The 20110-nt window shown below is 37.7% G+C and overlaps 1 protein-coding gene across 1 annotated transcript in view; it reads right to left on the bottom strand.

Moving 5' to 3' along the window:
• Window positions 1-1610: 1610 nt before the first annotated feature.
• The window catches only part of LOC127432098 (zinc finger C2HC domain-containing protein 1A-like), a 31161-nt gene continuing 12661 nt past the window's right edge, over window positions 1611-20110 (bottom strand). The window contains exons 4-10 of the mRNA XM_051682901.1: window positions 16619-16651; window positions 9326-9467; window positions 9068-9216; window positions 6171-6273; window positions 4000-4105; window positions 3798-3908; window positions 1611-3500 (exon numbers count right to left, since the gene is read on the bottom strand). Of these exons, the coding sequence (XP_051538861.1) occupies window positions 3365-3500; window positions 3798-3908; window positions 4000-4105; window positions 6171-6273; window positions 9068-9216; window positions 9326-9467; window positions 16619-16651 (780 nt within the window). The 3' untranslated portion in view covers window positions 1611-3364. The remainder of the gene's footprint in view (window positions 3501-3797; window positions 3909-3999; window positions 4106-6170; window positions 6274-9067; window positions 9217-9325; window positions 9468-16618; window positions 16652-20110) is intronic.

The following is a 20110-nucleotide window of genomic DNA, read 5'->3' as shown; positions in this document are numbered from 1 at the left end:
AAGCGAGTCCTTGAGATGTTGGTGCCATAAACAGGTAAGACAAAGTCAATCACTCTTAAATGACACAAACTATTTGCCATTAGACATGGCTTCACGTGAAATCTCTCTTAATTATTCACACATTCAGTTTGCTTATATCTTTAATTCATTGATGCTGACATTTTGTTTACTTAATTTTAGGATGAACAGGGAGAGAGTTCACAGCTAAAATGGAGGCTTTGCAAAGTGAAACGCATTCTTGCCACATTACAAACCTACTTTGAACGGTACAATGCTTCTTAGTCACTCATCACAGAACCTCCAAAGTGTGGGAAGACTTTTACAAGAGACTTCGGAGGAAGCATATATGTAAAACCTGGCTTCTGTCCATCTCAAACAGTTGCTCTTCTACAACATCTGAATGAACATGATATGAAGAAATAACTGGGCGCACTGTTTAACATTCATGCTCTACATCTATAATGAAGAACCAAAAAATTATCTGCTACATTTCTGCCAATGACTTTTCATGGACAAAATATATGCCCTGAATAATCAAATCTTTACCTTCCACAAACATAAAAATATATTTTAACAAAACCTAATGAAGAGGATTTTGAAACTTTTACATCTTTTATATCCATTTTTTATATAACAACACACTATGTTATATTAGCCACAGAATACCAAATGACTTCTGAGGGTGCAGAAAATAAAACATTATGTTTGGACAAAAGTTTAGAACTTGTATGAATTTAATTGCAGATTGTTTTGAGATGCTGTAACACATTAAGTTTATGTTTCAAGGCCCATATTCATTCTCCAGGCCTACAAAAACTTTCTGATCTGTTTCATTTATATTTATGCATTTGGCAGACACTTTTGTCCAAAGTAATTTACAATGTATTCAAGGTACAGATTTTATCAGTTTGGGTGTTCTCTGGAAATCAAACCCATGACCTTGGTGTTGCTTGTGCCATGCTCTACCAGTTGAGCTACAGAAACCCTGGTAAATGTGTTCATATGCTTGCACTGATTACATACATTTAAGTATTTTAATATTATAGTTTTTAAAATAGTATTTTCACTGATTACATGTTTCTAAACTATTCTTTAAAAAAATAAAAATAAAATAAAAATAAAAAAAATAATATTTTTTTTTAAAATACCAGGTTTATCCAGTAAAATAATGTTTGCCATTAGTATACATTTACTAGTGAAATCAGACATTACATTTGGCATTATCAGGAGGACTTTTAAATATCAGGACCCTTAGCATTATTATACATTACATTCAGCATTACATACAGTTTAATAAATTACAATCATCTGTAAACCCTGTGCAAATTCACTCTCGTGCTGAAAAGACTAATCCTGTATTACATGCACTTACATGAGCAGGAGAAAAAAAAAAAAAAAATCACACTTCAGTCTGATATCCTTGAAAGCTGCACAATTGATTACATTGAAACTGAAATTGTGGTATGATGATGGACAGTTTAATCAAAATGATTGCGCTCCCTTTCTCCATTGCGATCGGTTTGATTGACGCGGATGCGTGTGCTTGCTTGCTCAATAGAGTTTAACGGAGACTCGCTTGTGGTAGGATTAGGAACAAAGATTTTTGTGAAATACATGGCTGATTTTGAATTCATAACATGTTTACATTATGAAAAATAGAAAATAGCAGTATCGTGTAAGTGATGCGCTTGAGAGAAACAACTTTCGCGGATCAAACAGCACAAGTAGGCCTACTCTGTTAACGCACCTGATGCAGCAACTGCTCCACATTAACCTCTATGCTTATTATGATCTTCTTTGAAGTGTTTATAAAGTGCTCTCGTTTGATGGACAACTTGGGTCATATTTTTTTCCGCTTCAACTTTTCTCTGTTGTTTTTCAAATGAGTTTCATCATGCAACACATTTTTCACTTGCAAACATCCAACTAATCGATAATGATATTTGTTGTCGATGATTTCCATTATCGATAATTATCGATTTTATCGATTAGTTGTTGCAGCCCTACTCTAAGGCTGTGTCTCATTTGGAAGGATGCGTCCTCCAGAGGTTGCATTTGTCGGCCGCAGACGTCATCAAGGCTGTCTCGTTTCAGAAAAGCAAGTAAGGCACTTTGAATGCGACCTTCTTTCACAGCAGTTCGGAGGATGCATGAGGTGTATCCTTCGTGAGCACTCACAACCCACAATTCTTTGCTTCAACAGAAATGTCTAAAAAAAATGACGCCAATTTGCCCGTAAATATGATGTTCAAATGCAAGGAATGTTAATTCCCAAGTTGAAGCACCTCAGTAGATGGGTGCAGAGTATATAATATGTATAATTATATTAATATATAATTAAAATAAAGTATTAGACTAAAAGTACACATGTAAAATCTATTTTCTCTTTACATCTTTATAACTCTCCTAAAATTTACCTCATACATTCCCTTCTAAAGGGCAATTTTTCCCTTCTCACTCAAAGTGCTCGCGCTTGTTAAAGAGTGGTGTGCTGTCATAGTAACCATGTTACGTTCTGTTTCCGTTTGTCCTACGAAGGCCGTCTCGTTTAAACGAGGCTTGTTTAAAGGAGGACACTCGGTATACTGCAGCCTTCAAAGGACGCGTCCTACCTAGCATGCAGCCTTCCAAACGAGACACAGCCTTAATGCATAACTTTCTTACTCTTGACAGCAGTGATAAAGCTTAAAGGCTCTGTAGCAACAGAATATTGTCGTAAAGCTACGTTTTGCAATGTTGTAGTATGATGGTTCAGAAGTATATGAAATTACAATTCAGTTGCCTTCAAGTTTTGAATGTTGTTTATGTAAGGTTTATGTGTGAATATGTTGGACAGACTGAAAATATATTGTGATGGATTGTATATGTCTACTATATGTACATGGCAATGTCTTTATAAAAAAATTTTATACTGTTAAAAACACACAAAACAAATAAACAATCAAGAACATATAAAAAATGAAATGAAATAGCAGATTGCTCAGTGTAATAATTGTTTTTTTTATCCTATTTATTCTAGAACCCTAGAAACCTTTTCAACCTAGAAAAAAATTAATTTATTTTTCATTAAATGATAGCACTTAAATTCTTCAGTCCCTCACATAGAAATATTACATTAAGATATTGCCGTTAAACCATTCGAATAGTCACGTTATGATCTGACCCCCCTTTAAAGGCCCCCCTTAAGATCGATTGAAGTCAATTTACCATCAAATTATTTTTATCATTCCTAAATAACATACAAAAAATAATAAATTTCAAAAATAATAAATAATAAAATAATACTCCTTTTATAACAGTAACCAATCATATTGCACTTTGCAAATTCTCAGCATTAAGCATACAGTCAGTCTTTCTGTCAATTTTAAATGCACATCCTTTTTACCCCACACTCACAGCAGAACTTGGCCCAGTCCACTGGGTACTTGGTCCCACACTCATGGCAGAACTTGGTGCCTGTTGTGGGGTAATTGATTTCATTCTCGTTTTTCACATCATTCCTAACAAAAGAGGAATTTAATCAAGATGTCAATGACCCAAAGTGGACTATTTAAAACAACTGTATTCAAGGCCTAGTAGTAAAAACATGCTTAAAAAGGCGCTTCTCTGCAAAAAAAACAAAAAAACAAAACAAAAACTGAAGCTTTTCATTTAGGGTCATAAAGGAGCTGACACACCTCTTTGTCCATTTCATTGACATTCAGTCCCACAAGTCACAAGGACTCAGATGTAAACAGAGTGTAATACAGTGAAGCAATGCAGTACAAGAAATAATAAAGTTTTTTGCAAGGTCATACCTTGAATTATAGTTGTCTGCATTTTGGACCTTCTTCTTATTCATCCCTATTCTTGAGGAGGGACTTTTCATGGAGCTTTGAGAAACCAAGACTTTGGGTTTCATGTTCACTCTGCAAACACAACCATAATAATGATGTAAATTAGGCCTTTAAGCTGGGAAAAATGTCAAAATCAGGGTTAGTCAGTTAATTGGTGCCTAACTCAGAAGGAGGGCTGGTCAGGCCAGAGGAGGTGTTCCGTAAAGGAGAATATCCGGACGACACGCTTCTCACTGAGCCAGTGGATGAGGTTTTACTGCTAGGAATCCCTGAAGATGTACGAGGAAAAGAGATTTTTAAGGACAGTTTTAATTGCTATTCTTGTCACACTCAGTATTTCAATATGAATGTGAAGGGCACTTATTGTTTCTAGGAACATGACTTAATATATATTCTTATGGATGCTTGTCAAGTAAATAGAGTTACGACCAAAATACTTTCTCTTAGAATATGATTCATCCTGTGACCACTGTTAATCTCGTCAATGAAATTACTGATGAAAATGTTTGTTGGAGTATTTTTAATTTTAACGATAACTAAGATGTGATGATTCAGAATAGTGCCATATTTGATTTTTGACAGGAATGAAAACAAGGCTGTGAGACTTACAGTCTATCTTACAATGACATGCACTGTATAAAGCTGCCCTGAGACCCGAGCATGACTGCTGTTTGCATCTTCCATTTCCCTTTTGATTTGTAACAAGTAGCACAAGCAAAAATAAATAAATAATTCTAGAGCAAACTGTTTTCCTGAAAATGGATGTCCACATATGTGGACAGTGGGACTAAGTTGTGAAATTTTAAATAATACCAAACTATATTAAATTGTTTATTATGTTGGTTATTCATGTTTTTGAAACCTTACAGACATTACATCAGAAATGAGCATAATTCATTCTGATTCAAAGTAATGGCCAGCACTTGAATCTATGTACTGATTACCATCATCCCATGTTGAGTGGACCAAATATCATCTGCAGCCTGAAACTGAATATTTGGTCAGATTTTAGGAGTGAATGCACTTAGCTGCATCGAGAGATATAGGATGCTCCCTTGCTCCCTATTTAATGAAAGACTTAACCTCCAGTGTGCTGTCTGTATGCACTGGTTTCAGAACAGTTCGAAATGCAACTTATTTTCATCCCCACTCCATATAAAGCATCTGAAAACATTTTTCAGCTTTTGGATGAACCCATTGATTCTCAATGTGAAATCGCACAGTAAATATAGGAATGCATTTACAAATGTTAATGAATAGAATCGTATTGTACAGTAATAACAAAATACAATTTTTATTAAAATGAGTGAAATGACCAACAGATGTGTTAATGTTGAAAGGTATTTAAAATAACTAACATGTTTTTTCAACTTTTGAGGGAATGATGTCCCAAAATCCACATATGTGGCCATCATGTTTATCGGTGCGCTGACGAACTAAAAATGAATACATTTAAGCCGCCGTGTCAAATTAAACTAGAGACAATACTCTTTACAGCTAAACAGGTTTCAATGAAAAAACTTAGAGGTTTCTTACCATACGTACTTTTGTTGGCTCTGCGCCCGTAGAAGCACTTCATGGAAATCGACATCATGCTGTTGTGTAACGTGACTCGGTGCGGCAGAATTTTAACCCTTAAATTACAGTCTAGAGTCTTGTGAACAGTATTCAGTCGGCTTAAATTAATTTCAATTATGTGTTGCGTATAGCAAAGCCAAAATACTACGTCCATGCATGTGGACGCGGGGGTCGCACAAAGTTAAGGTCCTAGATCACATCTAATTTTCACAATTTGTATTTTCTGGAGTATTTTGTCTTCTGAAAAGTTTTTGGAAAGATGTTTTTTCAATGTTTCGTCAGCTGAATGATCAACACATCTTTCACATTCTTCTTCTTGTGTTTTTGGTGATTCACATTTTTCATGCATATGCTCCTTACTGGGCAGGGAGAAGAATTTCTAGCAAAAATTGACTTAAATGTTGATCCGTATCTCACTTGCATTGAAAACACTGTCTATTCCTCACAGCCTTGTTTTCGTTCCTTTAAAAAAAATGAAATATGGCACTACTCTGAATAAGTTTAGAGGTAGTATACGCACATCTAGAAGGATGCAGGTACACAGCTACAAGTTAAAGTTCATACAATTTAGTAGAGATGCTGGCACACTGCTAAACATTCCAGTTTATTGACAACATTTTATCCCAAATAGGGTCCTCGTCAGGTCAAAAATAAGGAAAAAGGTGACTTGTTGCAGGGAATCTCTAAACTGCTCTCTGCTCCATTAAGGTTGATATGTGTAAGATACTACAGTTTAAAAATAGCATTATTCCATACCTGTGCCAGCACCCTGCCCATAGGCTAAGCGCTGAGGTAGACGAGATGAGGACACAGTGGATACTGCAGGAGAGTTTGCCTTTATTGGTTGAGGAGGTTTGTACTGAAGACATATGGATATGCATTGTTTAAACCAATCCATTTACTGCACTGTAAAAAGTTGCTGGTCTAACTGTAGTGAGGAAGTGGATTTCATTTATATGCATTCAGCATACCAACATTTAAATTACTCAGGACTCACCTTCACTGTAAAGGAACTGAGCAAATTAAAAAAATAAAATAAGGCAACTTGATGCGTTACAATTATTGAGTTCTCTCAACAACTGTCTTAACAATTGTTCTCAGTAGCATTTCTTTGTTAAAGAAATAGTTCACCCAAAAATGAAAATAATTTATCCTCATGACATCTCAGATGTGTATGACTTTCTTTCTTCAGAAGAATATCTCTTTAACTATACAATGCAAGTGAATTGGTGCCAAAATTGTGAATCTCCAAAAATCACATAAGTCAGCATAAAAGTAAACCATATTACCCCAGTGGTTAAATCCATGTCTACAGAATTCTATAAATTCTCCTCCCTGCTCTGTCAATCTCCACTTTAACTTTCACATTCTTCTTCTTGTGTTTTTGGTGATTCACATTTTTCATGCATATGCACCTTACTGGGCAGGAAGAAGAATTTCTAACAAAAATGTACTTATATATTGATCCGTTTCTCACCCACACCTATCATATCCCTTCTGAAGATATGGATTAAACAACTGGAGTTTTATAGATTACTTTTATGTTGCCTTTATGTGCTTTTTGGAGCATAAAAAAATTGGGCACCCATTCACTTGCATCGTGAGGACATTGTGACATATTCTTATAAAATCTTCATTTGTGTTCTGAAGAATAAATAATGTCATAAACATCTGGGATGGCATGAGTGAGTAAATGATTAGAGAATTTTCATTTTTGGGTGAACTATTCCTTTTAAGTCAGTTTGAATTTATTCACTAAATACTTTGTTCAGCTAATAAAGTTTTGTCGAGGCAACTACAGATATCTTGCTCAGCAAATTATCAATTAGCAATACAAGAAAATGTATTCTTATATATATCGTTTTATATGACTTTTATATGAAGTTAACTGTAACCTTTGGCTCAGAAGAAAGGACTGACTTGTCAACAGTTTGATACACACACTCATAGACATCAACCCTTAACTCACAAACCTCAATAACAGTGGCAATCAACAAACTTCATTACATAAAAACATGAGCTCTAAACATCACCACACAAAAATCAGTTAACAACATTTGGACATTTGGGGGAACATTGTTGGTCTAATGTGTATTTATGTACATTAAGTAGATTAAGTAATTCAAATTTTGTAGTATCGGTGACCCAAAAAAAGAAAAAAAACCTTATATGCTACATAAAATGTAATTCCATTTTTTACAGTGTATTGACCAATGCAATTCTATGACCTTCAAATCAGAAATCATGAATCACTATGGCTTGCAAGCAAGTTTTACTCCACACAAGGAGCAACACCTAGCTGATATTGAGAAACAACAATTTAAAATTTCCCCAGTATTTCCAGGTTTTCCATGACTGTGGGAACCCTGATTACCACACACACACTCTTCAGTGCCATCCACTTAAACAGTTCTGTTTTTTGTCAAGTGTCAGCTGGTCAAAATTGAAAAGAGTTCAGAGAAGGTTTACTCTTCAAACAGTGGTGCACTTTTACCAGTGTTACACATATTTCTTTCATAAGCAAGTGCTTACTCCCATTTTGGAAAGTACAAGTCAAACACTTGCTCTAATGAAATAAGATTTGGCTGTACATCTGTGCAGAATCCAGCTTCATTCATCTTTATATTAGATGTCACTAACAGAGCCTGGATTCACTCTCATGGGATCAAAGGAGAAAGAGCACAAATTAAAATATGATGTTAAACATCATCAAAATATCATTAAACACTTTAAAAATACGAATAACACATTCATTTGGCATGGAAAGTGATTGTTTAAATTGGATTAATTTAATCTGCCATCCAGTTTGCTGCCAATTAAATCAATTACTGTAAATAATTTAAAATTGATTTAGTATAGCCATTTATTTTAAATGTACAGTAATTTTTATACTTTTATTTAAAAAAATAATTATACATATACACTCACTGAGCACTTTATTATGAACACCTGTACATCTACTTATTCATGTGATTATCTAATCAGCCAATCATGTGGCAGCAGTGCAATGCATAAAATCATGTAGATATGGATCAGGAGCTTCATTTAATGTTCACATCAACATTCAGAATGGTGAAAAATGATTTCGACCTTGGCATGATTGTTGGTGCCTGACGGGCTGGTTTGAGTATTTCTGTAACTGCTGATCTCCTGGAATTTTCACGCACAACAGTCTCTAGAATTTACTAGAATGATGCCAAAAGCAAAAAACTTAATGTGAGCGGCAGTTCCGCGGACGGAAACACCTTGTTGATGAGAGAGGTCAACGGAGAATGGCCAGACTGGTTTGAGCTGACAGAAAGGCTACAGTAACTCAGATAACCACTCTGTAGCATCTCAGAATGCACAACACCTCGAACCTTGAGGTGGATGGGCTACAACAGCAGAAGACCATGTCGGGCACTTTATTGCAATCATAGTGTTCCTAATAAAGTGAGTGTATATATAAAAATATTTTATTCATGAATAGCAGGAAAGTGGGAATGTCAACTTTAAAAGTGTAGTTAATATAAATGTAAAGCTTTGTGCAAATGATTTTTAGTAAAAAAATAAATAATAAGGTGAGCAATCATTTAAATGAGATTATCTAACAACCAAATGTAATACTTGAAGAGACACACCCCTGGCTGATTCTAAGTGAAGTAAAGTCTTACCAGAGTCCTGGCTGGGGTCTTGGCTTTATCATTTCCAGGAAACTTGCCCTTGTTGGAGATTCGGGATGCTTGTTCCTTACAGAACTTAATATGACGATCTGCTGCATTCTCACCGAAGCGCCGCTGGCAATACGGGCACTGGATATAATCTGAAATAGTCATACATAAATCTTTGAATGTTTGCACAAGACATTCCAGTGATTTCCTATTTCATTAGATTCTTATCGTGTGATACCTGGTATGTGTGTGTTTCTTTACCTGGATCATAGGACGGAGGAGGGGGTGGAGGAAGGGGTCCGCCATCTTTCATAACTTGATTTAAGCCTTTGGCAGCACGAATAGTGGCAATGAAATCTTCATGTTTTCGTCGCCAATTAGACTGCTTCTTGGGTGGTTCAGGCTGTTTGAAAGCAAACATGCAGTTCAATAACAGAGGCATATTGAACAGGGACAAGAAAAAGTAAAAACTGCTAAACTACCTGCAGGAAAATTAAAGGTGTTGTAAACATTTTTTTAAATTTTTTTTTTTAATAAAATATCTGTCAGATATCACTGAAATAGGTGCAATGAAATATGCAGTACATACTGTAGTACCTACACTCTTAAAGGATTAATTCACCCAAAAATGATAATTCTCTCATGATTTACTCACCTTTAAGTCATCCCAGATGTGTTCATCTTTCCTTCTTCAGCAGAAGCTAAATTAATATTTTTATAAGCACATTTCAGCTCTGTTTGTCCATACAATGAAAGCAAATGGGTGCCATGATGCTGCTGGCTGTTTGATGGTCCAAAAGTCATATTTAGGCAGCATAAAAGTAATCCACACGACTCCATTTGATCAATGAATGTCTTCTGAAGCAAATCGATATGTTATTAACTTTTAAAAAGCTACCAGCAGCTAACGCGAAGCGCATCGGCGAGTTCACACAAGAATTCGGAAGCGGCGCTTATTTACAACAGAAGAATGAACATCACGCGAGAATTCGGCCATTTCTAACAGTGTCAGAGGTCTGGAAGGAAGCACCGATTTAAAGTTAAAAACGTTTTAATTATCAACTTGTTTCTTACATAAACCTATTGATTCACTTCAGAAGACATTCATTAATCGACTGGGGTCCCATGGATTACATTTATGCTGCCTAAATGTGACTTTTGGACCGTCAAAGTGCTGGCACCCGTGCACTTCCATTATAAGGACCTGACAGAGCTCTATCTTCTTCTAAAAATCTTCATTTATGTTCTGCTGAAGAAAGACAGCCCTACACATCTGGGATGGCATCAGGGTAAGTGCATAATGAGAGAATTTTCATTTTTCATTGGAACCATCCAATGGTTCTTTAAAGCACCAGTAGTTTCAGTGTTTTTTTGTTTTGTTTTGTTTTTTGAAAACTTTTGATAAAATGGTTCTTTGTGGAACTGAAAAGGGCTCTCCTATGGCATCACTCTTAAGAACCATTCTTAAAAAGCACCAATTGTTTAAGGGTTTTTTAGAGAACTCTGATCAAAAACGGTCCTGTGGAACTGAAAAAGTGTCTCTTATGGCATCAGGCTGAAGAATCCTTTTTGGTTCTAATTAGAACCTTTAAATTTAAGAGAGTATACAAGGTCAATGTATAGGGGCTTCCTCATAACTTGCATAGGGGCATCAACACACCTCTCAACACCAGGGTCAAGCAACACTTAACTCCACATAACAAGTGTTGTAGATAGCATCACGGAAGAGCGAATTTATGAGTTTGTCAGGCAAAAAAGAAGTAGGTCTGCACAGTAAACACTGAAAACAGGTATTTGAAGGAGAGAATGCAGAAAGTAATAAGAGGACTCATTTACATTGAGGTCTTAAGATGTTTTTGGTGAATTCAAATTAGAACTGATGTCTTTGGATGCTCGAAAACAATAAGGTAAATATTTATAAAAAATAAATAGAAGAAATGATGAAACATTCAATATCTTTTCATAAAGTTAGCCAGTTTTAAAACAGTTCTTGCTGCTTTGTACTCTAAATATGTGTGTGAAAATCACTAGGTTTTTAAGTTGGACATTAAATTGTAAAGACATACTTTGCGTATAAGCAAACTGCCCTTCAAAAGGTCAGCACAATGCGGTGCCGGGGTAAATGTTGAAGCTGACGCTTCACTCCACAGACTGCAATGTATTGGGCAGCGCTGATGGGAGTCATGTGGAAGCCCCTAACTGTTTAGGTTTGCTGACATCAAATAGCACGTTAACTTTATTTTTCTCACCTGTGACACTGAGAAGCTGTGTGTGGGTGTGTCTTTGTAGGGTGGGGTTTTGGAAAGAGGGGTTGTCTCTACATCGCTTTCAGCACCTTTAATGACTGGATATTCCAATGAACAGTTTACACATTTAGTACACTACACAATAAATTGAGAATTGTACATGTCAAGATACATTGATAGAGTGTAAGGTCAGGATATTCATCAGCATAATAAAATACATTACACCCAGGGACACAAAATCAGGACTAATGCCTCTGGCATAGCTTCTCTTTGAAGATGAATAGGACTAACAGAAATAGTACAGAAAGTAGTAGTAGCTGCTTTTTGTAATGGCCAGTTTTTTTTCCTGATATGACATTTTTTGGAAACTTTATGCATGCATCACAGCATTCTGAGGTTTCACTGCTCAGATCACTGTAATAGCTAGATTTAACATGGGTTTCCTCTGATGCTCTTGGCCAACATTATACAATTGAAGTCAGAAGTTTACATACACTTAGGTTGAAATCATTAAAACTAATTTTTAACCACTCCACAGATTTCATATTAGCAAACTATAGTTTTGGCAGTCGTTTAGTACATCTACTTTGTGCATGACACAAGTAATTTTTCCAACAATTGTTTACAGACAGATTGTTTCACTTTTAATTGACTATATCACAATTCCAATGGGTCAGAAGTTTAGATACACTAAGTTAACTGTGCCTTTAAGCAGCTTGGAAAATTCCAGAAAATTATGCCAAGCCTTTAGGCAATTAGCCAATTAGCTTCTGATAGGCTAATTGTCTAATTGGAGTCAATTGGAGGTGTACTTGTGGATGTATTTTAAGACCTTCAAACTCAGTGCCTCTTTGCTTGACATCATGTGAAAATCAAAAGAAATCAGCCAAGACCTCAAAAAAACAAAAAAGAAATGTGTGGACCTCCACAAGTCTGGTTCATACTTGAGAGCAATTTCCAAATGCCTGGAGGTACCACATTCATCTGTACAAACAATAGTATGCAAGTATAAACACTATGGGACCATGCAGCCATCATACCACTCTGGAAGGGGACGCATTCTGTCTCCTAGAGATGAATATAGTTTGGTGCGAAAAGTGCAAATCAATCCCAGAACAACAGCAAAGGACCTTGTGCTGGAGGAAACAGGTAGACAAGTATCTATATCCACAGTAAAACGAGTCCTATATCGACATAACCTGAAAGGCTGCTCAGCAAGGAAGAAGCCACTGCTCCAAAGCCACCATAAAAAAGCCAGACTACATTTTGCAAGTGCACATGGAGACAAAGATCTTTCTTTTTGGAGAAATGTCCTCTGGTCTGATGAAACAAAAAGGAATGGGCCAAAATTCCATCAACTTATTGTGAGAAGTTTGTGGAAGGCTACCCAAAAAGTTTGACCCAAGTTAAACTATTTGAAGGCAATGCAGTAAATGCTTTTTGGACTCAAGATGGCACCGAGTATGGCTGCTGCATTGCGAGCTCCGACACAACATAGTAATGTTTTGTTTGTTTTGTTCACAATTCTTATGTTTTTTGTCTTGGATGTTGTCTGCCTTATTGTCTACGACAGACAAACACTTTTGGACATTGGTTCAGCAATCTCACACCGTAAACCGGACTTCACATTCCTCAATGCCGACCCGCTGTTTACAAACACGCAAGCGGAGCCCTTTGTCTGGGCAGCACGGCCGAGGAAACGCAGGAGGAAAAGGGGAAACAGAGCCGGCGTTCTCATCAGAGTAAGACGCCGCGCAAATCGACCCCCGCTACCCACTATTCTACTGGCAAATGTTCAGTTTCTGGATAACAAGCTCTGCGAGCTGAAAGCGCGGATCTCTTTCCAACGAGATACAAGGGACTGCTGCATTATCTGCCTAACAGAAACTTGGATGTCTGCGGAGATTCCAGACTCAGCCATTGAACCCGCAGGGTTCTCCGTGCACCGAGCGGACAGAGCGAAAGACCTCTCAGGTAAAAGTAGAGGTGGTGGTGTATGTTTTATGATCAACAAATCCTGGTGTGATCAGAGGAACGTACATTCTATCAAGTCTTTCTGCTCTCCTGATCTGGAATTTCTCATGCTTCTGTGTCGACCATTCTGGCTACCGAGGGAATTCACAGCGTTTATTATTACAGCTGTGTACATCCCCCAACAAGCCGACACAGAACGGGCACTCAAGGAACTGTATGGGAGAATAAGTGAGCAGGAAACCGCGCACCCTGAGGCCACGTTCATTGTGACCGGGGACTTTAATAAAGCCAGTTTAAATTCAGTCACACCAAAATATCACCAGCACATTAGTTTCAACACACGAGGGGACCGGGTTTTGGACCATTGCTACTCTCCGTTCCGGGATGGCTACAAATCCCTCCCCCGCCCACCATTTGGCAAATCGGACCACTCTTCCATTCTGCTTCTGCCCGCTTACAGGCAGAAATTGAAACAGGAAGCACCCACCCTCAGAACGATCCAGTGCTGGTCAGACCAATCAGATTCTACGCTACAAGACTGTTTTGATCACACGGACTGGGAGATGTTCCGGTCCACCTCTGATGATGACATCAAGCTTTACGCTGATAGCGTAATGTGTTTCATCAGAACGTGCATAGAGGACGTCGTTCCGACCAGAACTGTACGAATCTATCCGAATCAGAAACCTTGGATCAATAGCGATGTTCGCGCGGCACTTAATGTGGGGACCTCCGCTTTTAATTCCGGGAACGTGGAGGAGCATAAACAAGCCAGTTATGCCCTCCGAAAAACTATCAGAACCGCAAAACCCCAGTACAGGAGTAAGATTGAAGGACAGTTTAACACCACCAACTCTAGAAGCATGTGGCAGGGAATTAACATCATCACGGACTTTAAAGGGAATAAAAACTCCGCCATGAACACCGCTGCCTCTCTACCGGATGAGCTAAATATTTTTATGCTCGTTTCGAGGGAAATAACACCGCCCTTGCGGAGAGAGCTCTCACGGCTGAAGCTACAGAGGTTAGTTCACTCTCCGTCTCTGTAGCGGATGTAACATGATCCTTCCGACGGGTGAATATCTGCAAAGCCGCGGGCCCAGACGGCATTCCGGGCCGCGTCATCAGAGCGTGCGCGAACCAGCTGGCTGGTGTTTTTACGGACATTTTCAACCTTTCCCTCTCTTTGTCTGTAGTCCCCACATGCTTTAAAACATCCACCATTGTGCCTGTTCCAAAACAATCAAAAATAACTTGTTTAAATGACTGGCGTCCTGTTGCTCTGACCCCCATCATCAGCAAATGTTTTGAGAGACTAATCAGAGATTATATCTGCTCTGTGCTGCCTCTCTCTCTTGACCCGTTGCAGTTTGCTTACCGCAACAACTGCTCCACTGATGATGCCATTGCATCTACAATACACACTGCTCTCTCCCACCTGGAAAAAAAGAACGCTTATGTGAGAATGCTGTTTGTAGACTACAGCTCAGCATTCAACACCATAGTGCCCTCCAAGCTAGATGAGAAACTCCGGGCTCTGGGCTTAAACAGCTCGCTGTGCAGCTGGATCCTGGACTTCCTGTCAAGCAGACGCCAGGTGGTTAGAATAGGCAGCAACATCTCCTCATCACTGACCCTCAACACTGGAGCCCCACAGGGCTGTGTTCACAGCCCACTACTGTATTCCTTGTACACACATGACTGTGTGGCAACACATAGCTCCAATGCCATCATTAAGTTTGCTGATGACACGACGGTGGTAGGTTTGATCACTGACAATGATGAAACAGCCTACAGAGAGGAGGTGCACACTCTGACACACTGGTGTCAGGAGCACAACCTCTCCCTCAACGTCAGTAAGACAAAGGAGCTTGTGGTGGACTTCAGAAGAAAAGACAGAGAACACAGTCCCATCACCATCAATGGAGCACCAGTGGAGAGAGTCAGCAGCTTCAAGTTACTGGGTGTCCACATCACTGAGGAACTCACATGGTCCATCCACACTGAAGTCATTGTGAAGAAGGCTCATCAGCGCCTCTTCTTCCTGAGACGGCTGAGGAAGTTTGGAATGAACCGCCACATCCTCACACGGTTCTACACCTGCACTGTGGAGAGCATCCTGACTGGCTGCATCTCCGCCTGGTATGGCAATAGCACCGCCCACAACCGCAAAGCACTGCAAAGGGTGGTGCGAACTGCCAGACACATCATCGGAAGTGAGCTTCCCTCCCTCCAGGACATATATATACAAGGTGGTGTGTGAAAAAAGCTCGGAGGATCATCAGAGACTCCAGCCACCCGAGCCATGGGCTGTTCTCACTGCTACCATCAGGCAGGCGATATCGCAGCATCAGGACCCGTACCAGCCGACTCCATGATAGCTTCTTCCCCCAAGCAATCAGACTTTTGAACTCTTGATCTCCCACGATCAAAATACATCAGCACTGCACTTTATTACCCTTACTTTATATCTCACATCGGACTGTCATAAATTATATTATTATTATTATATTATGTTCTCTCTTAACAACTGACTATCAACCGACAGCCTGAATGTCAATACAGTACAACACTGTACATTCTATATATATATATATATACTTTTTTATATATTTTTATTTTTATTGAATAATGTGTATCTATATAGTGCGTATTGTATACTGTACAGTGTATGTTATTATTTATATACTGTTGAGTGTAATTATGTGTATAACAGATGTTTAAATTGTGTTGTGTTAATTTTATGTTATTGTAAATTGGTATATGTCTCACCTATGTCTCATCACTGTCACGACTGCTATGTTGATCGGAACTGCACCCAAGAATTTCACACACCATTGCACTTGTGTATATGGCTGTGTAACAATAAAGTGATTTGATTTGATTTGATTTGATTTGCTACCAAATACTAACAGTGTATGTAAACTTCTGACCCACTGGGAATGTGATTAAAGAAATATAAGATGAAATAATTCTCTCTACTATTATTCTGACATTTCACATTCTTAAAGTAGTGATCTTAACTGACCTATGACAGGGAATGTTTTATACGATTAAATGACGGGAATTGTGGAAAACTGAGTTTAAATATATTTGGCTAAGGTGTATGTAAACTTCTGACTTCAACTATGTTAAATGTAAAATTTTATTTTTAATGTTCTCATATTAAAATCTAGTTGTTTTTCCAGACCAACAAACCTCAATTCTCTGTGCTTTAGTTTATGCATCTAAGACATATCTTCCAATTACCACAAAAATAAAACTGAGATAATTATGTTAGAAGTGATATTCATTGGTATTGAAAAAAAATAAATAAATAAAACATTGCACTTACTTTATCAGACTTAGAGCTGCTGGAACTGTGTAACTGAAACATAATTAAAAGGGGTTTCAGAATATTTCTGGACACTGGGGTAAAATCAGAGCCGGTCAACCCATTAGTCGCGCCATATCTTTGGCCAACCAACCAAAAACTGTCAGCATGTGTCGGACAAACAATGCGCTCCAATAACGTGGTGGTGCCTAACCCAGAACACTGATAAGACTCACTAAGACAGGCTGTGTCAAATGTGTAGAATTGGCTGTAGAATCAGAACTAGCGATTCGCGAATGAGTCACTCTTTTGAGTCGGTTCTTTTCAATGAATTGGTTTAACGTGCAAGCAGAATGGCCTGATTCAGTCTGAATCATTTGGACAGTTCACGCATGGACTGAATTGTTTGGAGCCGTTTCTCACATAGTAATGCGATATCAGAATACAGAGAGCAGAAAAAGTGCAGGATGAAGTGTATATTTACCTACAATCCATTGAAACAAAACCATGCGTTCTATCTTTTGCCAGTGATGAAGGCCACGTGCATGTGCGTGTACTGCAGGTAAAGACATTTTCCAACCAAAAGTGTATCAAAATACTAACATTCCACAAAAGCTTTTAAAAGTACAAAAAATTACCATGGCATTACCATTTTTTGGGACATGTACCTTGGAGTTCCACGTAAACACCATGGTATACAGAATATCAAAGTTCCATGGAATTACCATCTGTTACCATCACATGGTACTGCCAAAGCAGGCACATTTTGATAAACTTCAACTAATGCTGTGTAATGTGAAGAAGTCTAGAGTTGTTTTAGTTCATAGTTACAGTAATGTTGCACAATATACTCAAGAAAATGTAAAATACCTGTACAACATCAAGTAAAAAAATAGCAATTGTACATAATGGGGGCCTGTGTCCCAGTAATCATCAAAGTCTACAAATGCACCTGCTGTGTTGTAACATATACAGTTTAATGTTCATAGTTCCTCAGAATGCATTCTTTTTATCATCATCATCATCTTTTGATCTTTTTTAACAGCTTTGTACTAGTTTTGGTTTACATAAACTTTACATTAAGTTAATTTCTTTATGTCTATTTATGATGCCTATTTATAAATCCATAACATGCACTTTGCATACATCTACCAAACATTGTTATTAATAATATTGGTCAACTTTTCTCAAATAGTGTGCTAAATGGGGCAGGACTGGCACTGGGTAAAATATGAGGGCAGCCAGGGAGGAAAAGTTTCTGAACAGGAGCTCTGTTTGAGATGGAGTTTGTTTACTAATTTGAAATTCTTAATTTAAATGGAATGTTCACAGTGTTTGGCAGCTCCTCAAAAATGTAGCAAGCTAAGCTACCAACTACTCAACAGAAAAATGTGTTAATCTAAGCTAAAATCTACAGTTCAGAGAATGTAGCAAGTTACAACACAAGCTACACACCAAAAGTAGCTTGCCAAATTTAAAGGAATAGCTCAACCAAAAATGAAAATTCTCTCATTATTCACTTACCCTGATGCCATCCCATAAGTGTATGATTGTCTTTTTTCAGCAGAACCCAAATGAAGATATTTAGAAGAAGATAGAGCTCTGTCAAGTCCTTATAATAGAAGTACACAGGTGCCAGCACTTTGACGGTCCAAACGTCATATTTAGGCAGCATAAAAGTAATCCATGCGACTCTAGTCGACCAACTAATGTACACATCTGGGATGGCGTCAGGGTAAGTGAATAATGAGAGAATTTTAATTTGTGGGTGAACAATTCCTTTAAGCTACTTCATTTTTATTTCCAACCAGATGCACAGAGCATACTGTCATAGACAAAGCATCTAAAGACTTATTCACATAATGTTTATCAAAGCCATGGTACAGCATAGTACAGTATTGTGCAATACAGTATACAAGTATACAGTATGGTGCAATATAATATAAATGTAAAAAACATGTAAATTCATATTTATGCATGCTACCTATACAAACCCATGTGTTCAAAATGAAAAATAAAAAATTTTACATTTTATTTTTCATATTTATACTACTACCTCTACAAACCCATACCCATTTGAACATAATTTCCTTTGCACATTCCTGTATAAAAACTCTGTACATACCTTATTCATCTTATCTTGTAATTCTGTGTCTTGCTGTTGTATTTCTGTATGAACTGGAAGGTTCTGATCAGAGGCCAAATTTCTTGTGTGTGTGTGATCACATCTAAAAATGTGATATCTGATGGTATCAGATTGTAATACCATGGTACTTTGAGATACAATTACCATATTCATATTAAATTGAATGTACATGGTGCTTCAAGGTAATTCGAAGAATACCATGGTACTACTATGGTACTTCACTATGTGACTAACTTTTCGTATACCACCGTATTAACATGGTGCTCCCAGGTAATGGTACATGTCCAAAAACATGGTACATTTTATGTGTTTTCATGTAGGCTACAAAATCTTTTGAAACTCCTTTGGCAGTAAACATTACCTGCAGAGCCATTCAAGCTATACACGTGTTGGAACATAATAAAGACCTTCTTCAGCACTGGCATACCATAGGACACATTTGCAGGTTTGGTTTCCATTGATTGTAGATCCACTGCAGCCAGTATTACCTTTATTTTCCATATTTTGAAATATTCTGTGAGCGTGTTGGCAAGTGAAAGCACGCACCATATGATTCAGCATCACATGCTTGAGTCATTCAGATTGAATCGCGAACCAGTTCAGACCACTTTACTATAATCTGTGACCAATTCATTGTAAAGAACCGACTCAGATAAGCGATACATTTTTGAGTTGGACATCTTTAGTTCTTTTTCAAAACTGCCGATAGTAAACACCGTTGTGATGTATAAAGTGGCAGTGAAGCTATTGTCAAAGCTACGCGCTACCTAATAAAAAATATAGCTAAGCTACTGAAAAGCTACTTAATTTAAAAACTAGCAAAGCTACCATCTCGCTACTAGAAATGTAGTTAAGCTTCGCTATTTGTAGTGAAGCTACTGCCCATCACTGTTCACAAAATACTTTCATCACCAACGTGGGGTAGTATTGGAGACAGTTTACCAGCACTGTAAAAAGTTAACTTCATAACCTGGTTGTCAGACAACAAGGCTCAAAAGCTGGGCTAAATTGACAATAACAATGTTTTTTAGCCTTGTGCTCATGTTGTTAATATTTGTTGTCACTACTAAAATGTTTCATCAAAATACATGGTCCTAATATAGTGCCCGACTTGGTCTTCTGCTATTGTAGCACATTTACTTCAAAGTCTGCCGTGTTTTGCATTCTGAGATGCTATTCTGCTCACCACAATTGTACAGAGTGGTTATCTGAGTTAACTTTCTGTGTAAATCTTATGGTGAACTAGATCCAGATACATAATAAAACATCTAGTGAAAGCACCTTTAATCCCTGTGACGATGGAAGAAGCCAAACTTTTTTTTTCCTGAATGAACTAAAGCACCCAAAGTGAACAAAGCCTGTGTTTA

Source organism: Myxocyprinus asiaticus, chromosome 41 (genome assembly GCF_019703515.2).
Source record: "Myxocyprinus asiaticus isolate MX2 ecotype Aquarium Trade chromosome 41, UBuf_Myxa_2, whole genome shotgun sequence".
In the NCBI taxonomy this organism is placed as follows: domain Eukaryota; kingdom Metazoa; phylum Chordata; class Actinopteri; order Cypriniformes; family Catostomidae; genus Myxocyprinus; species Myxocyprinus asiaticus.
The sequence above is the reverse complement of the archived record's forward strand: the minus strand, read 5'-3'. Positions and strand labels throughout refer to the sequence as shown.